The following is a 27,196-nucleotide window of genomic DNA, read 5'->3' as shown; positions in this document are numbered from 1 at the left end:
CCCGTTCAGAGGCGAGTTTTGGCGCGGCAGTGCTGACAGAGGCGGCATTGACGTCCCACCCAGTTTGAGTTTGCTTTGCTACATCCCACTAGTCTGGATTCATCTGCTGCTTTGCTATGGAAGGTAAAATTATGGTCTTACCTGTTAATTTTCTTTCCTTTAGAAGCAGCAGATGAATCCAGAGCCCCTCCCCAAAGGCACTGGTGGTGTGTAGGGTGTTTAGTTGATTGGGTTGGTTGGGGCTATGGTTGGTAAGTGTATTATTTCATTACTGAAAAAAAAAAAAAAAAAAAAAAAGGTACAACAGAGAAACATATGATAATATTAAGATGAGAAAGACACATTTTCTACTGGAATGGAGTTTTGTTGTGGCTCATTCTCCTTTCGGGATGCTTGGGCAGAGTGCATAACTGAATCAACAGAAGGAACACCAGGCTTTAAGGCCAACTGTTAATCAGTTCTCTATCTCCACCTGCTGGTCGATGTGAGCTATACCACTAGTCTGGATTCATCTGCTGCTTCTAAAGGAAAGAAAATTAACAGGTAAGACCATAATTTTACCTTATTGCAGAAGTCTCTCCGTTGGTGGATGCTCTCTTCCAATCTTTCCAGAGGCTTGCTGTTCCACAATCTTCTTTATCAGAAGATTCTCACAACCGATTCGTCCGCCTAAGCCTGGGGAGCCCATGTCGACGGTCTCCATACTCAGGGTCTATGGACTCCAACAGACCGTCAGTGTCATATCAATCTGTTGGAACTCAGAGCGATCTTCTATGCTCTCAAGGCCTTTCAGCATCTCCTCCATGACATGGTGGTTCTTGTTCGGACAGACAACCAGGTGGCCATGCATTATGTCAACAAACAGGGAAGTACGGGATCTCACTCCCTCTGTCGGGAAGCTCTGAAGCTGTGGCATTGGGCAATTCTTCACAACATCTTCCTCAGAGCTGTCTACATTCAGGGTCAACGCAACTGTCTAGCGGACAAGTTGAGTCATCTTCTACAGCCTCACGAATGGACGCTCAATTCTCCCATGCTTCGTCAAATATTTGTCCGTTGGGGGGCCCCCAGATAGATCTTTTTGCGTCCCCCCTCAACTTCAAACTGCCTCAGTTTTGTTCCCGCATTTACACTTCTCAATGTCTCGAGGCGGATGCATTTCTCCTGGCTGGAGGGCTCAGTTTCTTTATGCCTTTCCTCCATTTCCTCTGATTCTCAGGACTCTAGTCAAACTAAAGTCAGAACACGCCACCATGATTCTGATAGCTCCTCGGTGGCCCAGACAACCGTGGTACTCCCTTCTACTTCAACTCAGCACCAGGGAGCCTCTACTTCTGCCAGTTTTTCCTTCTCTGCTCACTCAGAGTCAAGGGTCCTTACTTCATCCCAACCTACACTTGACAGCTTGGTACCTGTCTACATAACAGACTCTTCTCAATTTTCTCAGTCTGTTCAAGATATTTTACTTGCTTCCAGAAAGCCGTCCACTCGTCAATGTTACGGCCAGAAATGGACTAGATTTTCTGCTTGGTGTTCCACACGTCAGCTGCAACCAATGTCTTCCTCCTTAGCATCCGTTCTGGACTATTTCCTTCACTTGTCACAATCTGGACTTCAATCTACCTCTATTCGAGTCCATCTCAGTGCTATTGCTGCTTTTCATCAGCCTCTGGAAGGGAAACCTCTCTGCACATCCCATGGTTTCCCACTTTATGAAAGGACTTTTTAATCTTCATCCACCACTTAAACCGTCTCCAGTGGTTTGGGATCTTAATGTTGTTTTGGCTCAACTGATGAAAACTCCTTTTGAACCACTTGACAAAGCTCACCTCAAGTATCTCACTTGGAAAGCTGTATTTTTGATTGCCCTCACTTCTGCTCGACGAGTTAGTGAGCTACAAGCATTGGTTTCGGACCCACCTTTCACAGTTTTTCACCATGACAAGGTGGTCCTCCGTATTCATCCCAAATTCTTACCTAGAGTGGTTTCAGAATTTCACATCAATCAATCTGTTGTTCTGCCAGTATTTTTTTCCAAAGCCTCATTCTCACCAGGGAGAAGCGGCACTTCATACTTTGGACTGCAAACGTGCCTTGGCTTTCTATGTCCAACGCACTCAACCTCACAGAACATCTCCTCAACTTTTCATCTCTTTTGATCCAAATAAGTTGGGACGTCCTATCTCGAAGCGTACCATCTCCAACTGGATGGCTGCTTGCATCTCTTTCTGCTATGCTCAGGCTGGTCTTCCTCTGCAGGGTCGAGTGACGGGCCACAAAGTTCGAGTTATGGTGGCGTCTGTAGCTTTCCTCAGATCAACTCCTACCGTGTTTCCCCGATGATAAGGCAGGGCCATCAAATAAGACAGCCCCCCCTTTTTAGAAAAAATTGTAAAATAAGGCACCCCCCCCCGCAAATAAGCCACCCACCGATACCTGCGCTTACCCGAATCGGGTGGTACGGTGGGTGACTCCGTGTGGTCCCTCCGTCTACCGCGGGGGTCGGCAACCCGCGGCTCCAGAGCCGCATGCGGCTCTTTTCCACCTTTGCCGTGGCTCCGGTAGTGTGTCACGCAGGCATGCAACTTACAAGTTCGGCGTCGCAGCGGGAAATAGCCATGCTGAGCAGTGAGCTCAGCACGTACACAGATGAAAGCCTTGCTTGCTGATTGGTCCGGCGGCCGTGCCGCCGGACCAATCAGCAAGCAAGGCTTTCATCTGTGTAGTGCTGAGCTCACTGCTCAGCATGGCTATTTCCCGCCGCGACGCTGGACTTGTAAGGTGCACGCCTGAAAAAGAAATCATCCTGGCCGGGGTCGGTGTCATGCTCCGGAGATCTACAGCCTTCCTATCTCCCTCTACCTTCTACCTGCTTCCGGCAACATCCCCTGCTCCGCGGCTCTCTTTGGCAACTCAACAGCAGCGATCGACACAAGCTTCTGACGTCGGGGCCTACCCTCTGCGAGTCCCGCTTGTTTCAACTTCCTTTTTCCACAAAGGCGGGACTCGTAGAGGGAAGGCCTCGATGTCGGCAGCTTGTCTTGATCACTGCTGCTGACGAGTTGCTGAAGAGAGCCGCGGAGCAGGGGGGTGTTGCCAGGTGCAGGTAGAAGGGAGAGGGCCAGATGCAGGACTCGTGGGTGAGGGAGGAGAAGAGAGAGAGAAAGAGAGAGGGGAGGGAAACAAAAGGAAATATTTCATACTGGGCTGGGCTGGAGTGGAGGGAGGGTGGAAAGATTCTAGCTACAGGGTGCAGTAACAAAGGAAAAGGGGGGGAAAGCTGAAAATGGAGATAGTGACACAAAGAAGAGAAAGGGTAAGCAGGACCTACTGAATAAGGATAGAGATACAGAGGGGACATGAAAGGGTAAATAAGGCATCCCCCCGAAAATAAGCCCTAGAGCATATTTTGGCCTTCCAAAAAAAAAAAAGACAGTGTCTTACCATCGGGGAAACACGGTATTGAGGAAATCTGCAAGGCTGCCACTTGTTCCTCGGTTCATACTTTCACCTCTCATTACTGTCTGGATACTTTATCCAGGAGGGATGGCCATTTTGGCCAATCTGTTTTGCAAAATCTTTTTTCTTAAATTGCCAACTTTCCCTCAATCCCTTTTTGCTTAGCTTGGAGGTCACCCATGTGTGAGAATATGCTGCCTGCTTGTCCTGGGATAAAGCACAGTTACTTAGAAACATAGAAACATAGAAAGATGACGGCAGAAAAGGGCTATAGCCCATCAAGTCTGCCCACTCTACTGTCCCACCCCATTAAGTCAGAGTGCTGCTTGACCCACGTAGAGATCCCACGTGGATGTCCCATTTATTCTTAAAGTCGAGCACGCTAGTGGCCTTGATCACCTGCACCGGTAGTTTGTTAGTGATCCACCACCCTTTCTGTAAAGAAATACTTCCTGGTGTCACCACCAAATCTCCCTCCTCTGAGTTTGAGCGGGTGCCCTCTTGTGACTGAAGGTCCCTTAGGAAAGAATATGTCATTTTCCACCTCGACACGACCTGTGACGTACTTAAATGTCTCAATCATGTCACCCCTCTCCCTGTGCTCCTCTAGAGAGTAGAGCTGCAACTTGCCCAGTCTTTCCTCGTATGAGAGACCCTTGAGTCCGGAGACCATCCTAGTGGCCATTCGCTGGACTGACTCAGCTTGAAGTACATCTTTACGGTAATGTGGCCTCCAGAATTGCACACAGTATTCCAGATGAGGTCTCACCATGGTTCTGTACAGTGGCATTATGACTTCAGGTTTACGGCTGACGAAGCTTCTATTGATACATCCCATCATCCGCCTTGCCTTGGATGAGGCCTTCTCTACTTGTTTGGCAGCCTTCATGTCTGCACTGATGATTACTCCCAAGTCCCGTTCTTCTGAGGTCGTAGCTAGTGTTTCTCCATTCAAGGTGTATGTTCTGCATGGATTTCTGCTGCCGAGATGCATCACCTTACACTTCTTTGCGTTGAAGCCCAGCTGCCATGTTGAGGACCAGTTTTCCAACTTGATCAGATCCTGCGCCATACCATCCGTGAGATCGCTTTCACCTACTATATTACACAGTTTGGCGTCGTCGGCAAACAGCGCTACTTTTCCCTGAAGTCCTCGGGTCAAGTCCCTTATGAATATGTTAAAAAGGGATGGTCCCAGGACTGAGCCCTGCGGCACTCCACTAGTTACCTCCGATGTCTTAGAGAGGGTGCCATTGACCACCACCCTCTGAAGTCTTCCACTCAGCCAATCATTGACCCATGCCGTTAGTTTCTCACCTAACCCCATCGATTTCATCTTGTTTAATAGTCTACGGTGTGGGACACTGTCAAACGCTTTACTGAAATCCAAGTACACTATGTCCAGAGACTCTCCCGAGTCTAGCTTTCCTGTCACCCAGTCAAAGAAGCTGATAAGATTGGATTGGCATGACCTGCCCCTAGTGAATCCATGTTGACAGGGATCCCTCAGATTCCCCTCATCCAATATCGTGTCTAATTTCCCTTTAAGTAGAGTTTTCATGAGTTTACAAACTATTGATGTGAGACTTACTGGTCTGTAATTTGCAACCCTTTTTGTGCAGAGGAACAACATTGGCAGTTTTCCAGTCCAGGGGGACTCTCCCCATACTTAGGGAGAGATTGAAAAGCATGGCTAACGGTTCCGCCAAAACATCGTATAGCTCTCTGAGCACTCTTGGGTGCAGATTGTCCGGTCCCATGGCTTTGTTCACCTTGAGTCTTGACAGTTCTTTGTAAACATCAGCTGGTGTGAACTCAAACTTCTGAAATGGGTCATCCATGCTTTGCTTTGCATCCAGCCGAGGCCCGTGCCCTGGTGCCTCGCAGGTAAAGACTGAACAGAAGTAATCATTCAGTAGTTTGGCTTTATCGGAGTCAGTTTCCACATAATTCCCGTCTGGCGTTCTAAGGCGTACTATCCTGTTTGTGTTCTTTTTCCTGTCGCTAATGTATCTGAAGAAGGATTTATCCCCTTTCTTGATGTTCTTCGCTAGAGTTTCTTCCATACGAAGTTTGGCCTCCCTGACTGCTGTTTTGACCGCTGCAGACTTTCTTACCGTAACAGTTGTTATCCAGGGACAGCAGGCAGATATTCTCACAACACTCCCACCTCCCCTGGTTGGCTTCTTGGCTAGGTATCTGAACTGAGGATCCTCACAGGAGATGCGCCCCCTAGTTCGGGCGGGAAGGCACGTGCGCATGTGCGATGCAGCACTCGAAAGTTCAAGATCTTCAAGCAAGTTTGCTTTCGAGGCTGTCCGCTGCGGGGCTCCGTCGGTGACATCACCCATGTGTGAGAATATCTGCCTGCTGTCCCTGGATAACAACTGTTACGGTAAGTAACTGTGCTATTTAGCCCGTCCTCCCAAAGGAGCCCAGAACAGGTTACAAAAGTACATTCATAGTAAAGCTAAACAAACGTTCGTGAGAATACAGAGATTGGCGGACGCAGGGGTTTAGATTACAGCATTTACAATATAGGTATAATGTATGTACTAAATGTACAGACATGGTGGACATAGACGTAACATACAGACGTAGACAGTATAGACGTAACATACAGACTTAGATACATACGTGATTTGAATTGCAGCATTTTTTGTATAGATAGGCATAACAGTCAAAAATATTTTTTCTTTTCTGGTGGTAGTAATTCAAGTAATAATCGTGGTGGGATTCGAGTTTTAGTGAGATTCCGTTTGATGTATTAGTCGGTGCCTTTTGGCTATATAAAGTTTTTAATAAACATAAACATTAAAACCTATATAGAAATAGAAATCAATTCTGAGATGAGTGTCCATAATAGTTACCTATCATACCAAATACAATGAATAAGAATATTAACTAGAATGGGATAATTATAATTGTATTAGATGCTAACAAGAAGGAAATGAACAGTAAGAAAATTCATTTTCTATTGGTGTCCCACAATTGGTATTAATTGACTTAGCAAAGTAATACCTTTATAGGGATTAATGTTAGTTTGGATAATCTCTCAGAAAGATTGCATCTGCTGATGCTTGTTGGTCTGCTTTTAAGTGTGAAGACAAATGCATTCCATCAAATCCTTGATATTAAAAATTTGTTTGAACTTTGTGCCCCTACTCGGACCTAAATCAAGACCATGGCCATGATAGAAAAAAAGATCTAAAATATTGCCTAAACTTTGGATTCAGTAATACGCTTGTCTTGAACCAACTGGCAGAGCATTTCCAGATTTTTTTGTACAATCCTACTCTGTTCCTGGACAAGTGGGTTATGCATTCCCAGTCGCGAGACTGCTTGTAGGAAGCCTCATTTACATAATTTTTTAGACTCTCCCCTCTTACCTCAGGGCTGCCCTCAAGTATTCAGTTGCTTTCCTGCAAGCAAGACAGTAGGAGCTAGGTCTTTTCTGTTCATGTTTATTTTTCTTTAAAGTCAGTCTTTTTGTTTACGTTTCGCACCTTCATGCTGTAGAGATTCCCAGCGGGAACAGCTCTGGCTGCGGGTGGTTTCAGACTTTGAGGAAAAGCCTGTTTCCAGTGACAGCCTGCACTTTCAGATTGGGGCTCAGGTACCGTTCCCTTGGGGGCTAGCTCACCGCAGGTTCATCCTCTAATGGGTTTGAGTGCAGGCTGCGTGGCTCTGTGGAGGTGTGTCCGGGATCGTGGCCAACTGCGTTCCTCTGTCAGGTGTGTGACATGGATGGTGGAGGTCCCTAGCCATGGGACTTGGGCCAGAGGGGCAGGCAGAAGACCACCAGTACAGTTGTAAGACTTGTTGAGGCAGATGATCTCCCTGTAAGCTGTTTCAGCTTCTTTTCCTGCATCTTGAAGCACAGTATGACATAGTGAGCATAGAGCTGATAGCCTGTTTCAGCGATTTTGGGGGGTCTTCAAAAGTGAGTTTTGGGCAGTGTGGAAGTTAAACCTAGTCATCCCACTCCTAAAATGCTAAAATTGCTATGTTTTGGGTGTTCCTATATTTTTCCTGGGCTGATTTGTTCTGAAAACTGCACCCGCGGGGGTCATCGTGGATTTTCTCAATTTGAATTTAAAGTTATTTATTTTGCCTCTACAAGCTTTGTTTTTCCAAGAAGACCACCCAGATGGACTCCCCAGGGTAGGATACTTTGAATTCATGCCCTCTTTGTGGTAGATGGCTATCTGGCATGTGGTTGTGTTCCATGTGCTCTGCGGCGGAGGAGGGGGTGAGATCTTGTTGACCCATGTTCCCTCGACTCCTGAAGGGGATCCTGCTGCTCTCTCCAACCAGGGGCAGCCCAAAAATTCAAAAGTGGGTCCTCCATGGCTACTATTTAGAGGAGTGTTAGATGGGGAGAGGAGGGGTTGGTTGGGATAGGGATTGAATTTGTGTGGGGGTTGTGGTCATATAATTCATACGAGGTCTGAAAATTTATGTTCACGAATTCATTCTAGAAAAAGTGCTACATACCTCATTGCTGAATATCACTATAGGCACCTTCGAAGTACTCCCTTTGGGAAGCTATGCACTGACACCAACACCTAGTCCACCCTTCAAAGCAATTTTAGAACTCTCTTTCTAAAATGCCCATCAGGGCTGTCGTCGTATTACCATTGATGTCCTGGAAGTCATCAAAATGTTTTCCTTTCAATATTTCCTTTATCTTTGAGTAAAGAAAAAAGTAATTGAGAGCCAGAAAGGTGAGCAGGGAGGGTGTTCCAATACAGTTGCAGTCAAACCTCGGTTTGCGAATAAAGCGGTTTGCAAGTGTTTTGCAAGATGAGCAAAACACTCGCGCAAACTTTAACTCATAAACTGAGCGTTGACTCGATAAGCAAGCGTGTCGTACCACCCCACCCCAGGAACCAGCTTCTCTTCCCCCCACGGCCTACCCCAAACCCTTACCTGAAGCGGATACCGGCACGTGCTAACCCACAGGACATACGTGAACCAGTGCTGAAAGAGCCTGCCATGAATTCTATGCTGGGCTGCTGCGGGGCCTTGGGCATCTTCGCATGCTCAAGGCCTTCTGGTTCTCACCCTCGCTGAGAATCTCATGAGAATCTCAGAGAGGGTGAGAGCCAGAAGGCTTTGAGCATGTGCAGATGCTCAAGGCCCCGCAGCAGCCCAGAATAGAATTCACAGCAGGCTCTTGCAGCACCAGAATTTGCGGCAGGCTCTTTCAGCACTGGCATATGTATGTCCTGTGGGTTGGCGCGTGCCAGTGTCCACCGCAGGTAAGGGTTTGGGGGTGGGCCACGGGGAGAGAATTCATTTCCTGGGGTGGGGTGAAGTGAGCACCGCCATTGGCCTCAGGCGGGAGGTAGGTGCTGTTTTGGGGATGTGCTGTGGGGGGAGAGAAGCCGGTTCCCTTGGGTGGTGTGGGGTGGAAGCAATAAGCACCAGTGGCCTCAGGGGTGGGGGGGTGATTTGTTTTTGGGATGTGGAACAAAACATCCGAGTTTCCCTTACTGTCTATGGGGAAACTCGCTTTGATATACGAGCACTTTGGTATACAAGCATGCTTCTGGAATGAATTATGCTCGCAAACTGTATTTGTTTTCTGGCTAAAAACTCCAACACAGATGGTGCTATGTGAGCTGGTGCATTGTGTGATGCAAGAGCCATGAGTTCTTGGCAAAAAGTTCAGGTCGTTTTTACCAACATTTTCATGCAGCTTTTTCAGCACTTCCAGATAGTTAACTTGGTTATGTGTTTGTCCAGTTGGTACAAATTCATAATAAACAATCCCTCTGATATCAAAAAAGGTTAGCAACATCGTTTTGACTCTTGATTTGTACTGGCAGAACTTTTATGGTTGTGGAGAATTGGCTGACTTCCATTGTGCACTTGTGATGCTTTGTTTCAGGGTCATATTAGTACACCCATGTTTCATAACCAGTGATAAAATGGCCCAAAACATTGTCTTGGCAAACTTCGACTCTCCTTTGCTTTTGCTCATTTGTGAATTCCTTTGGGACCATTTTTGCACACACCTTTCTCAAGCCAAGATTTTTAGTTAAGATTTTCCTGCTTCTCTATTTACTTGATCTGTTATTCTTCTCACAGTCAGCCGATGATTTTGACGTACAATTTGATGAATGTTTGCAGTATTTTTGTCAGTTCTACTCATTTATTTATTTATTTCTTCTATTTGTGCGTTGCACATACCTATACAAGCTTTTGACGACATTACAGAGGAAGGGGTTAGAAGAGGGTAGGGAGGACAATGGAGGGCAGGAAGATACAGGAGAAGAAGAGGATACAAGTGATTAGGTGTCAAATAGATGAGTTTTCAGTTTCTTCCAGAATTTGATGTGGTTAGGTTCCGTCCTGGTCATTTCAGTAAGGTCATTCCAAGTTTTTACACCTAGAAAGATGAGCATGGAGTGGAAAAAATGCTTGTATTGCAGATTTTTTGTGGAAGGGAGATTTAGAAGTACAGTGGAACCTTGGTTTACGAGCATAATTCGTTCCAGAAGCATGCTCATAAACCAAATTACTTGTATATCAAAGCGAGTTTCCCCATAGAAAGTAAGGAAAACTCGCTTGATTCGTTCCCACCCACCCCCGAGACCAGTGGCACTGCTCTACCCCCCCCCCCTGAGAACCGGCATTGCTCCCCCCGCGTGATCCGACATCCCCCGCCGCAATCCGCCATCCCCCACACACCCATCCACCCACCCGAACACATTGCTTACCCCCATCTGGCACTCGGGACCGGCACCAATGCACAGGACATGCCGGTGCCTGAAGATCTGCCGTCCTTTTTGCTGGGCCTTGAGCATCTGCGCATGCTCAAGGCCTTCGAGTAAGGCTTGAGAAGGAACAAAGGAGCTGTTTTATCTTCAAACCAGTTGGGTTTGTCACAGTCATGTTTTTCATTTGGGCTGTCCATTCCTGCACCAGGTAGCTGTCTAAAAGAAACTGAGAGGCAAGCTTGTGGCATGCTGGTGGATGACTGCAGTGAGTGGCAAGGAGCTCAAGCATCACCTGCTGAAGCACAGCTACTGTGCCTCCTGTCTTCACACCAGGATAGCAAGGCCTTGAGCAGTTTCATGGCTTTTACATGAATGATGATGCTAGGATCAATAAAGTGAGGCATAGAGAAGCCATAATAGAAGTAAAAGGGCAAGTTGGTATAGATGAGGCAGCTATTACTTTTAATGGGCTTATTTAGCTATGGGCTAGCAGTAAAAAGGCACGTCTTATCATCCAGCCACACCAATTCAGGTGCATGGATTTATACCATCCTGGCAACAGGATGAGGCTGAAATCTGTAATGCCAAAAGCAGTGTCTTTCCATGTGCTTAATTATATTTTGGTCAGAGGTACTAATACAAATTAAAATAAATGTGATTGGTCTGTATATATAATAGAAAAACGTGTTAACACCATACAGAAGCTGAGCAAAAATGTTACATCTTTTTCCTGCAGAATATGATCACAGGAACAGCACAGATGGATGGGTGTATCCTAGTAGTTGCAGCTACAGATGGACAGATGCCGCAGACCAGAGAGCACTTATTGCTGGCAAAACAGGTAACATGTGCCAATGTGTAAACTGAGATTACGCTCATCTCTCTGCTAGACCAGTCCAGGTAACCTGTTTGTATGTTCTCTTCCTAACAGCAGATGGAGGTAGAAAAATGGAAACTTTCCAGTAACATCACTGATATAAGGGCTGGTGTAGCATGTAAATCTCCAGTATTTTCTCCTCCTCAAGTAAATGGTAGTGTGGTCTGGTGCTGCAGGTCACTTATTTCGGCCCGACTTCCCAAGCCAATCCATAGCCTTCATCTCCAAGGATAAATATCCTCATTTTAGACCATGGTCCTTACCCCAGTGGAGCACAGAGCTGATGTACCCTCTGCAAACCTTGACCATAGCCTACAGGCTTTAGCCTGATGAGGCACTTAGCAAGGGGATGGGAGTCCTCTCCTTCTCTCTCAAAGAGCATTCCTGTAGCAAATTTTAAAAATGGAGTTTTAGTTGGGTTTATGCTTTATTCATCTGTTTGTTAGGGGAATAGCTTTTTGATTTGGTGTGGAGTTTTTTTGGGTGGGGGGGGTTGTTTTGTTTTTGGGTTTTGTTTTTTTTTGTTTTTTTTAGAACTTTTAAGAGCTCAGCACAGGGAGACAGCAAGCATAGGCTGGGGGGGAAATGTCAACTGAAATGCACTGAGGATGGGGTGGGTCAAATACATGGCAGCCATCACTACACTGCCTACAGGAGCTGTAGACTCGGTATTGTCACCCATTCCATGTGTGAAATTTTGTTTCCTTAGCAACAGCAGAAGATGAATCCAGAGACCAATGGGATAGCAGACATCTCCAGCAGGCGGAGATAGAGAAACTGATTAACAGGTGGTCCTATTGGCTGGCACTCCTCCTGCATCTTCAGTATGCTCTATCTCCCAGCAGGTGATAGTCGCTATTCAACGAGCTCCTGAATTCTGGCTGTGACTGGATAGTTATTTTCTCCTGTTGAGGTTTCTCTTCAGTGAGACTGCCATTCTATTTCTCCTTTTGAGGTTTCTTTTCAGTGAGACAGGGGTGTCCGGCTGAATGGTGCCAGCTTTAGGGGTTACATCTGGGCTCCCCCAGGTCCCTGCCTCACCCTCCCTCCATTGCTAGAGGGTCTGACTGGGTCTCGATTTTTTTCTTCTTTCCCTTCTCTGTTAAAAAAAAAAAAGAGGAGACCACAGTTGCTACATTCTGCCTTGTTAGTGCTGCACAACCAGCTCTTACTGGCTCAACCAGCCCTAACAACAAGCTTGTGAGTATGTATGTGTTTTTTACTATTGTTTGAACTTCAGGTTCTGTTTGGGAGTCTTAGTACTATGGGTTCGGTCAACGTACGTTTAAGGAATGTATATTTTATTGAGGCTAAGTTTTATGACTAGAAATCCGTTGAGGGAGCTGGGACTTTCCCGCCCTTTGCATGCACGCGCTTGGTTTCCTTGTTGGTTACAGCGCGGCTGTAACGGTGCGATTTCATGCTCGCAATTGTTCTCCTCGTTGGGTTTCAGTGCAGCAGTAGTAGTCCTGTTTATTCCGAGGCTCTCTTTCGTTGGTGTTTGTCGCGGCCATGTGCAGCTGATTGTGCAGGTGCTGGTTTATAGCAGCGTGCATGAAATAGGACATGTTTTATCCGGCGCTGTGGGAAGCATCGCACCGTTCTTCTAGTTATTCCCCGAGTCTGATTTTCTTTCTATGCAGGCCGCGGCAGGGTAAATTTTGCGGGGCTTGAATCCGACTCTGTTTCTAGGAGTGTTGATGCAGCGGCCACGTGTCGGCGAGAATCAGGCGCTCGCTTGGGTCTCCGGCGATGGCGGGAGAGCTGCAGCGTTCCGGCTGACTTTTGTCAGGGTATGCCGCGGCTTCTCTCCTTTCCGGTTCAGACAAGTTGTACGTGTTTCACCAGCTTTGGGACAAGCTTGGGCAGATTTATATGTCTATGTCTGTGTTTCTGCTGTATTCACTTGAAGGAAGCTGCTAGTTTAATCGGACTCTGGGGTTAGCACTCAAGGGGATTACCACAGAGACTTTGACCTGTGCTAGGTCGCCCAGTCTCGGTTTGTCTCCGGACTGGGTCGACATACGGCAACTCACGGCACAGTGAGATCAGCAGTAAGATAGTGCCCTGTATTTCACACGGGTATCTCATTGTCTCTCTTGGGGTCCCTGCAGATTGAGCCTTTGTCTGTTGGTAACTGTCCTTCTTATTTGGGCCTCTGTGCTGCGCTGCATGTGTCTAGTAGTGGCATAGGATATATATGCCTAAAGGTAGTACAAACAGTTTCCAAGTTCGGGCTGTCTCTATGGGCATAATGACACTTCGCATCTTCCTGTGGCCAGGACTCTTTCTCTATTTCTGAGGGGGCCTGGACTTTAGATTTTCATGCTTATTTTCTCCTGTCACCATTTGACTGTCACAAAAAGGGTGGTATCTTTTCCTTAGTTCTTTGGACGTGAATCTTCGAATTTGCACAGCGCTCTTTTCTCCTGTACTATTTATAGGTATATCGGGGAGATGTTTTTATTCATATATAAACATAGAAACATAGAAAAAGACGGCAGAAAAGGGCTATAGCCCACCAAGTCTGCCCATTCCAATTATCGGCCCCCCAGAGTTCACTCCCCTAGAGATCCCATGTAAATATCCCATTTCCTCTTAAAATCCGTCACGCTGCTGGCCTTAATCACCTGCAATGGGAGTCTATTCCAATGATCCACCACTCTCTCGGTGAAGAAGTACTTTCTGGAGTCGCTACGAAATTTCCCTCCCCTGATTTTCATCGGATGCCCTCTGGTGGTTGAGGATCCTATGAGACAGAAGAGATCATCTTCCGACTCGATGCGTCCCGTGATGTACTTATACGTTTCAATCATGTCTCCCCGTTCTCTTCTTTCCTCAAGTGAGTACAGCCGCAACTTTTTTAGTCTTTCTTCATACGTGAGATCCTTGAGCCCCAAGACCATCCTTGTCGCCATTCGTTGAACCGACTCGATTCTTAGTATGTCTTTACGGTAGTGTGGTCTCCAGAACTGAACACAGTACTCCAAGTGAGGCCTCACCATGGATCTGTATAACGGCATCATTACTTCAGGTCTCCTGCTGACAAAACCTCTGCGGATGCAGCCCATCATCTGTCTTGCCTTGGAGGAAGCCTTCTCCACTTGATTGGCAGCCTTCATATCCTCACTAATAATCACCCCTAGATCGCGTTCTGCAGTGGTCTTAACCAATGTTTCTCCATTCAGTACATAAGTTCTACGCGGATTACTCTTCCCCAGGTGCATTATCTTGCATTTTTTAGCATTGAAGCCTAGCTGCCAAGTAGTTGACCATCTTTCGAGCAGTAGTAGATCCAATGTTTCCAGATAATTTTAAAACCGCCAACTTTGATCTTTGGATTGAGCCATATTGTTTGAGTCGTTGATTTAGTTATTGGAATAGGAGTTAGATTACTTATATATCTTATAGTTTTCCAAGTATCAACCAATATTTTGTGATCCTTATATAACCTTGGCATTTGAATACTGATAACATGACTTAGACGTAAAGGAAACATTAATCTCCATTCTAACCAGAACCAATCTGGTATATGTTCAATGGGCTCTGGGAGGATCCAATACATACCCTGACGCATAATATAGGCTTGATGGTACCTATAAAAATTTGGAAAATTTACCCCTCCCTCCGCAATTGGTCTTTGTAATGATACTAGAGCAATTCTGGGGTTTTTTCCAAGCCAAATAAATTTTGTTAACATCTTATCCAGTTTTTTATAAAATGACCCCTGAAAAAAAATTGGTATCATACCCATTTGGTAACAAACTACTGGTAATATCATCATTTTTACAGTTTGTATTCTCCCCCACCAGGATATGCACAGAGGATTCCATTGCTCACACATTTCTGACACTTTTTGTAATATATTTTTTTCATTAATTTTCATTGTCTCTTCTACAGTTTTTGTAATCCAAATTCCTAAGTATTTTATTCCTTCTTCTTTCCAAATAAAAGAAAATGAATCAAATAGACTTTTTGTACAATGTACATTGAGTGGAAGTACTTCTGATTTATTCCAGTTTATTTTATATCCTGAAAATTTTCCAAATTTTTCAATCAATTCAAGCAAATTTGGAATGGTTGTTTCCGGATTTCTCAAATAAAGTAAAATATCATCAGCATATGCTGATAATTTATATTCTCTATCTGAATATGGAATACCCTGTATCTCCCTTGTTTGTTCTATAGCTAATAACAAGGGTTCTAATACGATATTGAAAAGCAGTAGAGATAGTGGGCATCCTTGTCTAACTCCCCTTTGCAAAATAAATTTTTCTGAAATATTATTATTGATGTATAATCTAGCAACAGGGGAGTTATACAATGCTTTTATTATTTGTATAAAACCGGATCCTATACCAAACCATTCCATTGCCTGAAACATGAAGTTCCATTCCACTCTATCAAAAGCTTTTTCAGCGTCTAATGAAATAGAGAATGTTGGGTCATTAATGGATTTTGTCAAATATAATATGTGATGTGCCAATCTAGTATTATGAGATGAATGTCTTTGAGCTACAAAACCTGTCTGATGCATATCAATAATGAAAGGGAGAGCTTTAGCCAATCTTAATGCTAATGCCTTGGTCAAAATTTTTCCATCTACATTTATTAAATAAATAGGTCTATAATTTGAAACCAAAGTGGGATCTTTATTTGGCTTAGGTAAAACTATAGTTATTGATTCAGCCATAGTACCTGTGATATAACCTTTATTTAGTTGTGTCTGATATAATTTTAATAAATAGGACATTGTAATGTTTTGAAATGATTTATAAAACTCTACTGTATAGTCATCTCCACCTGGAGCGGATCCAGCCCTAAGGGATTTCAATGCTGTATCTAATTCTTTTAAGGATATTGGTTCTTCTAAACTTCGTTTTATATGTTCAGGAATCTTCGGTCCTTTTATTAACTTTAGAAATTCTAAACCATCTTTTTCCTTTTCTGAATAAGGCTCGGAAGAATACAATTTTTTATAGAATTTCAAAAATTGTTTCATTATGTGATCATTGTGAGATAACATTTCTCTATTCTCATTTTGAATTGCAATTATTTTTGTTTTCTTTTTTTTTGCTTTGAGATAATTTGCTAGCATTCTTCCCGCTTTATTTGAATTTCCATAATACAGAGCTTGTTGTACAAATAAATCTTTTCTAATGATTTTTGAAGAAATTTCATTATATTTTCCTTTAGTTTTTAACAATTCTTGTTGTGTCAAATAATCCCATTTTTCAATTAATTTTGATTCTAGAGACTTTATTAGTTTTTCTAATTCTGTAAATTGTTTTTTTTTCTTTTTTTATTTGCATTGCTGAATAAGAAATAATTTGTCCTCTAATGTATGCTTTAAAAGCATCCCATAAAGTCTCTATTGAAATTTCTTCTATATCATTAATTTGAAAATATTCTTCCATTTTTTCCATAAGATTTGTACTAGAGAATGCCACGGTGGCGGTTTACCCGCGGCCACCGCATTTTAGCCGCGGGTCACCCGCCGAAAACGGGGAAGAAAACTAGCAGTCGCTGCGGTGACGGGGACAAGGCCATTCACCGCCCGTGGGGCAGTGAATGGTCTTGTCTCCGCAGTGAGGTATCAAGGATCGCGCGGTCCCCGCAGCCACCGCCCGCCCACCCGTAGCATTTAGCCAGCTCCCTCCCTCCACCTCACCTTAAATTTCGAGTTTTCCGGCTTCCTTTTTTCCGAGCCGCACGTGTTCAAAAATCCGTGCATGCTCAGCTGCGCGAGTCAATCAATCTTCTCCTCTGACGCAACCGGAAACAGGAAGTTGCAGAGAGGAGAAGTTTGATTGACTCGCGCAGCCGCGCGTGCACGGATTTTTGAACACGTGCGGCTCGGAAAAAAGGAAGCCGGAAAACTTGAAATTTAAGGTGAGGTGGAGGGAGGGAGCTGGCTAAATGCACGGCTTTTTGAACGCGTGCGGCTAGGGAAAAAGGAAGCCGGCAAACTCGGAACGAATATAAGGTGAGGTGGAGGGAGGGTGGGGGCTGCTGGACCATTCTTCATTACTTTGCCATACTAATTCCATTCTATGTTAGGTGCCACGGACTCAGATTCGAGTCCTAGCGATGATGAGTTAAAGATCCCAAAAGAAGCCAACTTCTAAATCCAGTGGTTAGAGCTACACTACACTCCTTGTGACCATGGGCAAGTCACTTAATCCCTATTGCTTCTGACACAATGGGCAGTTCCAAAGACCAAGACTGGCCAGTGTCAAAGACAGGATGCTGAGCTTGATAGACCCTTAGTCTCCACTGTTTTTAGTGATCAACAAAGTTCTATGTTTCTATAATCACCCTAATTCTGTTATCATTGGACTAGATATTCAAAATGATTTAAATGGCCAGGACAGGCTCCTGGCTATTCAAATCATCTGTCCAGGGCTAACCAGGCATTTTCAATCTTCATGTTCAGCCCAAATGGTGTCACACAATTCAGCAAAAATACCCAATGTTGTTCCTCATAATTTAAATATTGCTCATAGAAGGAACAACATTGGGTATTTTTGCAAATGGAAGTTGGAGGGTTAATTCCCTTGAAACAGCCAATTGAGTGAAACATGAATTCATGCTGGGACACAAGATAGGTTGAATTTGTTTTGAATTTAAAAAGAAAAATGATCAATGAAGAATACTATAATGGCAAGAAAATATAATGATAAAACAGCAACTAATTTTGCCTATTTTTATATATTTAAAAAGTACTACATAAGGTGAATGTCCATATTGCTGTCTGTTGTTCTGCTGAGCACTGGCATTGAAACAGCAAAATGCATTTATTGCATACTCTGTCGGAAACATTATGGTGGTATATTAGTTGTGTTAATAAAAATTTATAAACAAAGCCCTGCCAGCTGAACATCTCTTTCTCTAGTTCAGCAGCAGGAACTTTGATTTATAAGAATGGAATACGCTAAATATTAGAGTACTAAGGCTTATATGGATGCTGCGGGGACGGTGACGGGGCGGTGAATGGGATGGCAGTGGCGGTGACGGGGCGGTGAAAGGGATGGCAGTGACGGTGACGGGGCGGTGAATGGAATGGCGGTGACGGGGCGGTGCAGAGGATGGTGGGCCGGGGACGGGGCGGTGACGGGGACAGATTTTTTCCCCGTGTCATTCTCTAATTTGTACAAAAGTCAGTATCTGCAAGCAGTGCATTATTTAATTTCCATATAGGTTTATTTCTATTTTGATCTATTATTTTAATTTCAATCCACACTCCACCATGATCTGATAATATAATTGGATCAATGATAGCCTGTGTGACTTGATGTACTAATTGATTAGAAACAAAAATATAATCTATTCTAGAAAAAGAGTTATGGACTTGTGAACAAAACGAAAATTCTCGATCATCAAAATGAAGTATGCGCCAAATATCTTTTAAATCACAAGATTGTACCAAATTATCAAGTCCTAATGATTTTATAAATCTTCTCGGATTTTTATCCATCAATGGATCCATCACAGCATTGAAATCTCCTGCTACTATTAAATTTGAAGTAGCCAGTGGAAGAATTAATTGTTGTAGAGTTTTAAAAAATTCATTTTGATTCGAATTAGGGGCATATATATTAAAGAGCGTCATGGTGGTATTTCCCATGTCCATTTCTACATATATCCATCTTCCAAGAGGATCAGCTGCCTTAAATTTAAATGAAGCAGTACATTTTTTATTTATTAATATAGCAACACCAGCTTTTTTTCCTATTGCTGCAGAAAAGAAACATTGTTTGACCCAATCATCTTTTAGCTTTATGGATTCATTATTTGACAAATGGGTCTCTTGTATGCAGCATATATCAGCGTTTTGTCTTTTTAAAAATAATAATGCCTTTTTTCTTTTAATCGTGTGATTAACATTTAAAGAGATTATCTTAAGATCCATTATATATTATTGTAATTTGTAATATAACAATCCCATCTTCAGTGTTTTTATTAAACTTCATTTTCCCATATATAAGATAGTTTGAAGAATTTCCTATTTTGCCCGTATCCTTAAAATTTAATACCCTCCCTTTCCCTCCCTTCCCACCCCATATATATACGATCACTTGGAAACGCAAAATAGATCAGGTCTGATATTACTCCATTACAAGCTAAATATTATAATTTTATAATTATTACTCCATATTAATGAACATATCTTATCATATCATTTATTGAATTAGTTTATAATTTTATATCTTTGTTTTCTTTTATATTTACTTTTAAAATTCTATATATTCTTTTATTTCTTTAGTATATAAGGAATTGCCTATATTTGACATCCTCCCTTTACTTTTATCTATCTTATCTAATGAGTATGTTTGATTTCTAATTTCTTTTTTTTTTTTTCCATAAAGAAATATTATCTTAATTTTACTTTGTTATATCTACAAAGCAATATTTTCACCTAGAGACAACATTACAATTTCTCATATATGAATGTCTTTTCTTGAAGGTCTAAGTATGGTTGTATATTACTATATTATTTAAATTATAGCAACCTTTTGGGCTTTTCTGAATTTCTTGGGGTTGTCACACATTGCATTTCTATCATAGAAGAGATCACAACATTTATATTTATCAAAGTAACCTCCATCAGATTCTAAATAGGCTTTTACAATTGTATATATTATAGGTGGCGGTGGACTTTATCAATATCTTGTTGTAATATCTTGAAAATAAATAGCCTTTCAATGTATCGATTTCTAACCAATTGATCAGCAGTAAGCAGTAATGATTACTTTCATAGTAATACAAAAAATTTAAATATCAGGTCTTGCTGGGTTTTTTTTTCATCAACCTATTAGTTGTAGAACTAAGCATTTATTATATCAGAATTCTAAAAAGCTGAATTTATTTACATCACTTGAGGTCTATTTTAGACAGATATTTGTACCATGCTCAGTTCTCAGGATCCCTTGTATTTTGATAGGACTACTTTAACCAAACCCTGCACAATCATCTTCCTACTCTTCCTCATAGTGTATGAGACTGAGATATGAGCTATGGACCTCTTCAGAGTTTTTATCTCTGCTGCAACCTACATTTCCTTTCCTGTATACAAAGGGGCTAAGGACTGGATTTCCTGATACATTAATATACACCTCTTTCCAGGCATTTTAGTACCCAACACTGCTGATATAAGCCCGTTGATTAAGACATTATGAATAATCGTCTTTTTAAATGCTTTGGTTTTTGCATATTCTTTATCTGAATGCAATGGGTTGCTGTCCCCTGTTAACTTAGAAAAAGTTTTAATATCACTCTTTGTAAAGACTTTGCTGAGTTCTGCTCTGTCTCCAATCTGCATCTACAAGCATCGAAGAGGTACTGGTCTGGAAAGTTATGCAGAAACTGGTCCTCTTCTCAGTAGTTGTTGTCTTAGCTTTATCCTGGTCCACATTTCTCATTCCTGGTGTTTTGAGTGAGCAAGAACAGCTCAGTTTATGGTCAGTTCTCAGTTTTTTTGATTTTTATCGTGAATCAAGTGAAGTGGTGTATTTTCTTTTTATAAGAGTTATTTCTTATCTGTATTTTTCCTTCCACGTGTTATTTTAAACTTCCTTTGAGTTTTTTTTTTTTTTTTTTTTAGTTTCCTTTTGTCTTTCCGTAGATGCAGTACGTAGAATCAGTCTTTCTTCTTCATTTCCGGTGCGCTTCTCAGCAAGAGGAGACTTCCTGCTTATGCGCAGTTTCTTTCCTTTTACTCAGCGACTGCAGCACTTTCAGTGTTTTTCTTTTTCCTTTCTTTCTTTTTCACTTCTCCCTGAGAGCACGAAGTGATGATGCCAAACAATTTTTCAAAAGGTTGTCCCATTTCATTCTTCTGGTCTCCATATACTTAGAATTCTCTAGGTAAGTCAATTTTTTTTTTTTTTTTCCCCCACGTCATTTGGCTATTGACGTGTTTGCATTCTTTTTAAGCTTGTTCCATGCTCTTGTTTGTATTCTCTGTTGTTTTTTAAAGTAATTTGAAAGTTCCAGCATTCTAAACGGTGTATTTTTAAAGTATACACTTTTTGTAGTGAAATTAATTTATAATTTATAATGGAGTAAATCAAAGTGAAAAGTTTTTTTTATATCTTTTTAGTCTCATTGAAATATTTTAAAATAATTCCAACTTTCTTTTAAGAAGTCATTGGTTGTTCGTATGTGTCAAGGTATTCTGCTAATTTTTTAGGATCTGTAAAATTTTGTGTTTTATTTCCTAATGTTACCTTCATTATTGCTGGGTAGAGAAGTCCGTATCTTGCCCCTAGTGTTCGTAGTTGGGGTCTTAAATCAAGAAGTTGTTTTCTTTTCTGGGCAGTTTCTCTAGCAAAGTCTGGTACAATATGTATCCGTGCATCTTGACATCTTAGATTTTTGTTTTCTTTAGCTAGCTGGCATATTTCAACTACATGTTGATATCTTAGTAATTTAAAAATAAAAGTTCTTGGTCCTTTTTGTGTGGTTGTTTTTTGTCCCGGTATTCTGTGTGCTCTCTCTATTTCAAGAGGCATCTTGGATTTTATAGGCAGTATCTTTGGGAGGAATTGTTGTAAGAAATTTATGGGATCATTTTTTTCCACTCCTTCCGGCATCCCAATGATTCTTAAATTGTTTCTTTTTTCTCTATTTACACAGTCTTCCAGATCTTTCTTTAATATTTCCATTTCTTTCCAGGCTTGTTTGTTTTGTATAACCTCAGCATGTACTTCTTCCGATCTTTCCTCCAAGTGTGTCATTTTGTTGTCTATTAGATCAACTCTTTTTGTTAATATGGCATCATCATCAATTGCCTTTTGTAGTTGTTTTTTGATTTCCAGTACTATATCTTTTATTTGTTTTATTTCTGCCATCATATCTTGATCTTCTGAAGGCAATGGTACTTTTGATGGTGTCCCTGGCTCTGGCTTTGATCTTTTGTTACTGCTTGTTCCTGCTCCTCCGGTTCCTGTATCTGTTTTATTTTGTTTGCCCGATGCCATTTTCTTCTTATCTATCGTTTTTTCCAGTAAAAATTAAATTTTTGGAGTTGTATGTATGAATATTAGCTTGTCTGGTCTGGAGCTCAGCTATTACCCGACCATTTGCTAGCGTGTCCAAGTTCTAGAATGAAAGGAGCCCCTTTTTAATTCTTAGCCCTGTCTGACCTGACTGGAGTCCGGTAGCCTGACGCCATAACTCCTGCAATGAAGGATCAGCTCGCTGCTCACTTACAAAAGTAGGAAATGTATTAATTATCTCCTGAGGAAGCCCAGGGAATTCTTTCCTCTGTTCAGCCTGCCTCAAGCCCTGCGCCCTCTGCTGCTGCTTCCTCCTTTTCTGGGCTCTTGAGGCTCTTGCCTGTCTCTGAGTAGGCCGCTGCATGACCCCTTCCTTAAAGGGAAACACTCTTCCCAACTCTGCCTCTGGTTCCGGATTGGGTAAACCCTGAGACCGAGTGTTGACAAGCCCCTGCCTGGCCCCAAGACATTCCTCCAACCTGGCCCAATCCTGCCCCAAAATCAACTCATTGGGGCTCCTGGGACCAGGGTAACAGATACTCTATATACTCTATATGTGAAGGATGGTGGTTGGCCTGAGGGGATAGTGTGCACTGTCTCCATGAATGCACCTAATTGCTACCTTCCCTGCTCTGAAGGATTCTTTTTCGCCAGGGAACGCTTTTCGCCAGAACTGGACAGCCATCATAGACTGATCAGCTCCGGTGTTGATAAGGGCTTTAGTCATCTGGCCTCCTACCGAGATAGGGATAATGTATCTTGTACTTGTCTTGTCCCCAGGAGTACAAGTATCTGTCATACTGTCCCGTCCACAGGTCACCCCCCTTATAGAACCGCTGTGTATGGCCTGCTTTCCCGTACCTATAACATTTCCTCTGTCTATCCTGGGAATTGGTCCTAGGAGAGGAAAACTTAGACTCCTTTGGAGCAGGTTTCTTAAACCACTCCCTGCTCGGTTCTAAGGGGCTCTGTCTAGGTGGGGGTGCTTGCACAGGGACTGGGCCTTTTCCTGAGGGTTCTTGGGCATCTAGGTACGCCTCTGCTACCTCTAAGACTTGTCCTAAAGTCTTACAATTTTGCCTCTTAATCCATGCTCTGAGATTTTTAGGGACTGCTTCAAGCATTTGCTCCCTAACTATCACTGTGAACAATGCCCTGGCATTGTTCAAAAATGGTTGAAGCCACTTCTCAGCTAATTTAGTGATTCTTTGTAATAAGGCCTTAGGTCTTTCAGCGGTGAGCATCTGGGTAGCTCTAAACTTCTGCCTGTAGTGTTCAGTAGTAAAGCCTAGATAATCTAGAATGTGTGTTTTAACTACAGGGTAGCTGCTAGCTTGGTCTGGACTTAGTGTCTGAAATGCAGCTAAGGTTTCGCCAGCTAAGCAGGGTAATAACCTATAGACCCATTGCTCCTGAGGCCAACCTGCGGCCACGACAATTCTCTCAAAAGAGCTGAGAAAGTGATCAGGTGAATCACCAGGCGCTATCTTGCACAAGTTCAAATGTGTAAGAGGATTAGGTCCTACCAGAGCTGGAACTGGTACAGTCGGTAGCGATTGTCCCCAGGCTGTATGGCAGTCTGTTTCAAAATCTGCGAAAAGAATTCAGTCTGTTGCATAGACGCCACCAGTTCTCCATGCTGTCGCATCATGGTCTCCTGGTTCGCTTGCCAGCGCTCCTCGCTGGTCTTCAGAATCCCTTTCAGATCCTCGCATTGCCTCTGGTGCTAGCTGGCCAGCGTCGCTAGCATCTGTGCTTGCTCCATGGCGACGTCCTAGAAGGCAAACAAAAAAAGGAAACAACCCAAGTGTGGCTGTACAACAGGAGTACTCCTCCCTTAGTAGCCTCCCCAGCTTCCAGGCCTCCCCAACCAGCACCACTTTATCCTCACCAGCTACCTCCCAGGTACTCTTACCCGAAGTACTGGTGAGTCTTTGCCTGTGTGTTGTTTGGGTGCACCGCCTTTGCTATATCTGGTCTGGAACTGAGCTCCGGCTCGATCCTCCTTCCGGACTGGAACTGAGCTCCGGCTCGATCCTCCTTCCGGACTGGAACTGGGCTCCTGCTCGATCCACCGCTCAAACTGGAATGCTGCTCCTTATCTGGATCTCCTCCTTTGTTCCGGTCACACAGACTCCTCCTTCCGGATAGGCCACAGGATATTCCAGTAGGTGATAAGTTAATTGTCCAAAAACCAATAAGAAATCAGTTCAGCAATACAAAACAAAATCCAGCAATATGGCTCCCAAAACAAGTCCAAAAATAAAGACAAAAATTTTTTTTTCCTTTTTTTCCTTGTCACCTGCATCCCACTTCCGACACCAAAACACTGTAACCGGCACTAGAGCCTAGCCACGGGACTCCTCAGTGCCCCTAATGGTTACAGTTAAACTGCACCGGCATGTGACCCAGTAGGGAGTCACCCTGCAGACACTGTAAATTATATGAGTAAAACACACACAGCTTCAGGTTCAGTTCTCCAAAAGAGCATTTAATTGTCAGAATAGCGAAAATCAAAGTAACTTTCAAAACAACACAAAAGAAAAACTCCCAAAGGGAAAACTCTGAGTAAAGTTTAGGATTGTCTCCTGACCACAGTCAGTAATCTGCTCTGTGATTCTGCTCTCCACAGAGCTTCTTTTCAACAAGGCTTCCCAAAGCCTGCTCCTTACCCAGTTGCAAAAAGAGTTCAGTTCTCTGTTATACTGCTTCAAACACTCACAAACAGTCTCTGCAAAGACACAAGCCTCCAGCTTATTTTTAACACTGCTGAGAATAGGGGAGTGCCTCAAGTTTGCCTTACAAAAGCACAAAAACAGCTTTCAAAAACCCACCCAGGTGTTGGCAAACTTCTCCCCACAGAAAGGCACTCGCAGCTTCTTACACAAACTGTGCAGAGAACAAAACCGTGCAGTAACAAAAACCCCACAGTTCAAACAGTCCATGAAACTGGCTGGAAAACAAAACCACCTTAGCCAGAATAGCAAACAAAAAAAAGTCACAATAGATCAGCTCAGGCTTTGAAAAGGGTTGCCAAGCCTACTTCCATCGGCTCAGAGGGCACTCCCAAGCCCTCAGGACCAGCTCTCCTTGTATCTCCATTGGCAGCTCTTGATCTGTTTCAAGCACCTGTGAAGTGGGTCCAGCCACTTCCATGGGGTCAAAGGTATTATCCATGCTTGAGCTGGGAAGCTCTTCTTTAGGGAGAGACCTGAGCTTCCTCCCTAACCTGCCTACCAGCTTGCTAACATCTACTGGCCTTTCAAGAGGGGAGCCACGCCCTGCTCTAGCTGAGCTTGCTCTCACCTGGCTTCTCTCTGGCTCCCCCGGTGGACAGTAGAGCAATAGTCTTCCTCCCATTCTGGGTCAGTGGCATCCTCAAGCGGGGCAGATTGGTACTGGGAGCTAGCCTTGGCAATCTCCTTTTTGGGCTTCTTGGCACCCTGTCTTCCCACTTTCATAATGACCTTGGCAGGCCCGGAACTTGACTGGTCACAACATACAGAAGTGAAAAAAATTGCACCTAATGCAGGACTAGTGTACATAATGAGGGGCATGTTCAAAACATACATCTAAGTCTGATTTGGACTTATGGTGCTAGATGTCCAAAGTTGGCATTAAGAAAATGCTTATTTTTGAAAGGCAAACCACCACACATCTAGAATTTTTTTTTTTTTTAAATCCTCTATCTGGATGCCCAGACCGCTGGAACGTCTATCTTTATACCACATTTTTCACCAAAATTTTGTCCAAGTCCCAAATGCCCAGAACAAGACCACTTGGATGTTGGGGGGGGGGGGGGGCAGTTCTGTAATGGACTGGCCACTCAGATATGGCAACAGAGCAGTGGGGCACCTTAGAAGGCATTTCTGTGGACTTCACATAAAGGATACCAGATAAACATCTCACCAGAACTCCCGTATAGGTTATGGTGAGCCCCCCTCCTCCCCAAAACCCACTATACCCACCTGTCTACAACCCGAATAACCCTTATGGCTGCAGGTGGCACCTATATCCACCATCTCTCTTTTTCTCAACTACCCTTTCATCCAGCATCTCTCCCTTCTTCCCCACCACCCCAGGATCCACCATCTCCTTTTCTCTTCCCAACTACCCTCCTATCCAGTATCTCTATCCCCCCTTCTACACCATCCATTGTGTCCAACTTCTCTCCCTTTCTGTTCCTTCCCTCTCTCTATCCCATTGTCCAACATCTCGTTCCCTCTCCTCTGTTTTTAGACCCATTATTTCTTCCCCTGCCCTACCCTCAGTTCAATATAGCCCTCAGACTGATCTACTCACTTGGAAAATTTGATCACATCACCAATGCCTTCCTAGATTCACACTGGCTACCCATACAAGCCCGCATTCAATTCAAACTATACTGCTTACTATACAAAGCAGTAAACGGAACTGCACCTACCCACCTAAATAACCGCCTAAATCGGAACCTCTCATCCAGGCAAAGGAGAACCCAATCTCCATTCACCTTCCCCCCTTTCAAGGGAACTCAGCGCAAAAAGATATATGACCACCTACTAGCAACACAGGCAGCAAAATTGGACCCCTACATCTCCAACCTGTTCATTGCAACAACTGACTACAAAACGTTCCGAAAAGAAATCAAAACCCTGCTATTCAAAAAATTTATCCAGCCAGCTTAACCCCTTCTCCCCCCCTCTTGCAATCTCCTCCCTCCCACCCTCTACCTGTATTACCCCCAAAGACTCAACAATGTGAAAGTTTCTACTCTTTAACTTCCTCGTATTCTTCCAGCATCATCCGACACTTTTCCTATTCTCTCTACCTATCTGATACCCTCTTCTCAAAACTTTATTATGAACCAACTCCTTAATTGTACAATGTAACCAGCTCCTCATTTGTTACTCTTTCCTGGAAATGTCCAGTTCGCTTAATTGTAACTTTTGTTCCTGGAAATGTCCAGTCATCTTCTGATGTAATCCGCTTAGAACTGTAAGGTACAGGCGGAATAGAAGTCAGTTCGCTACAGCCGATCGGCGATCCTCTGCTTTGAAGGTGAGAACGGGAAGCCGGGATGGAGGGAGGTAAGGAACAGAGGGCCAAATCTAATTACCCTGTGAGTTTGACACCCCTGCACTAGATTATAAATT

At 43.3% G+C, this 27,196-nt stretch overlaps 1 protein-coding gene across 1 annotated transcript in view; it reads left to right on the top strand.

The window, feature by feature from the left end:
• TUFM (Tu translation elongation factor, mitochondrial) overlaps positions 1–27,196 on the top strand; it is a 161,359-nt gene that overhangs the window by 21,328 nt on the left and 112,835 nt on the right. Inside the window, exon 5 of the mRNA XM_033945392.1 lies at positions 10,924–11,028. Coding sequence (XP_033801283.1) covers positions 10,924–11,028 — 105 coding nt within the window. The remainder of the gene's footprint in view (positions 1–10,923; positions 11,029–27,196) is intronic.

Source organism: Geotrypetes seraphini, chromosome 5 (genome assembly GCF_902459505.1).
Source record: "Geotrypetes seraphini chromosome 5, aGeoSer1.1, whole genome shotgun sequence".
NCBI lineage: Eukaryota > Metazoa > Chordata > Amphibia > Gymnophiona > Dermophiidae > Geotrypetes > Geotrypetes seraphini.
The sequence above is the reverse complement of the archived record's forward strand: the minus strand, read 5'-3'. Positions and strand labels throughout refer to the sequence as shown.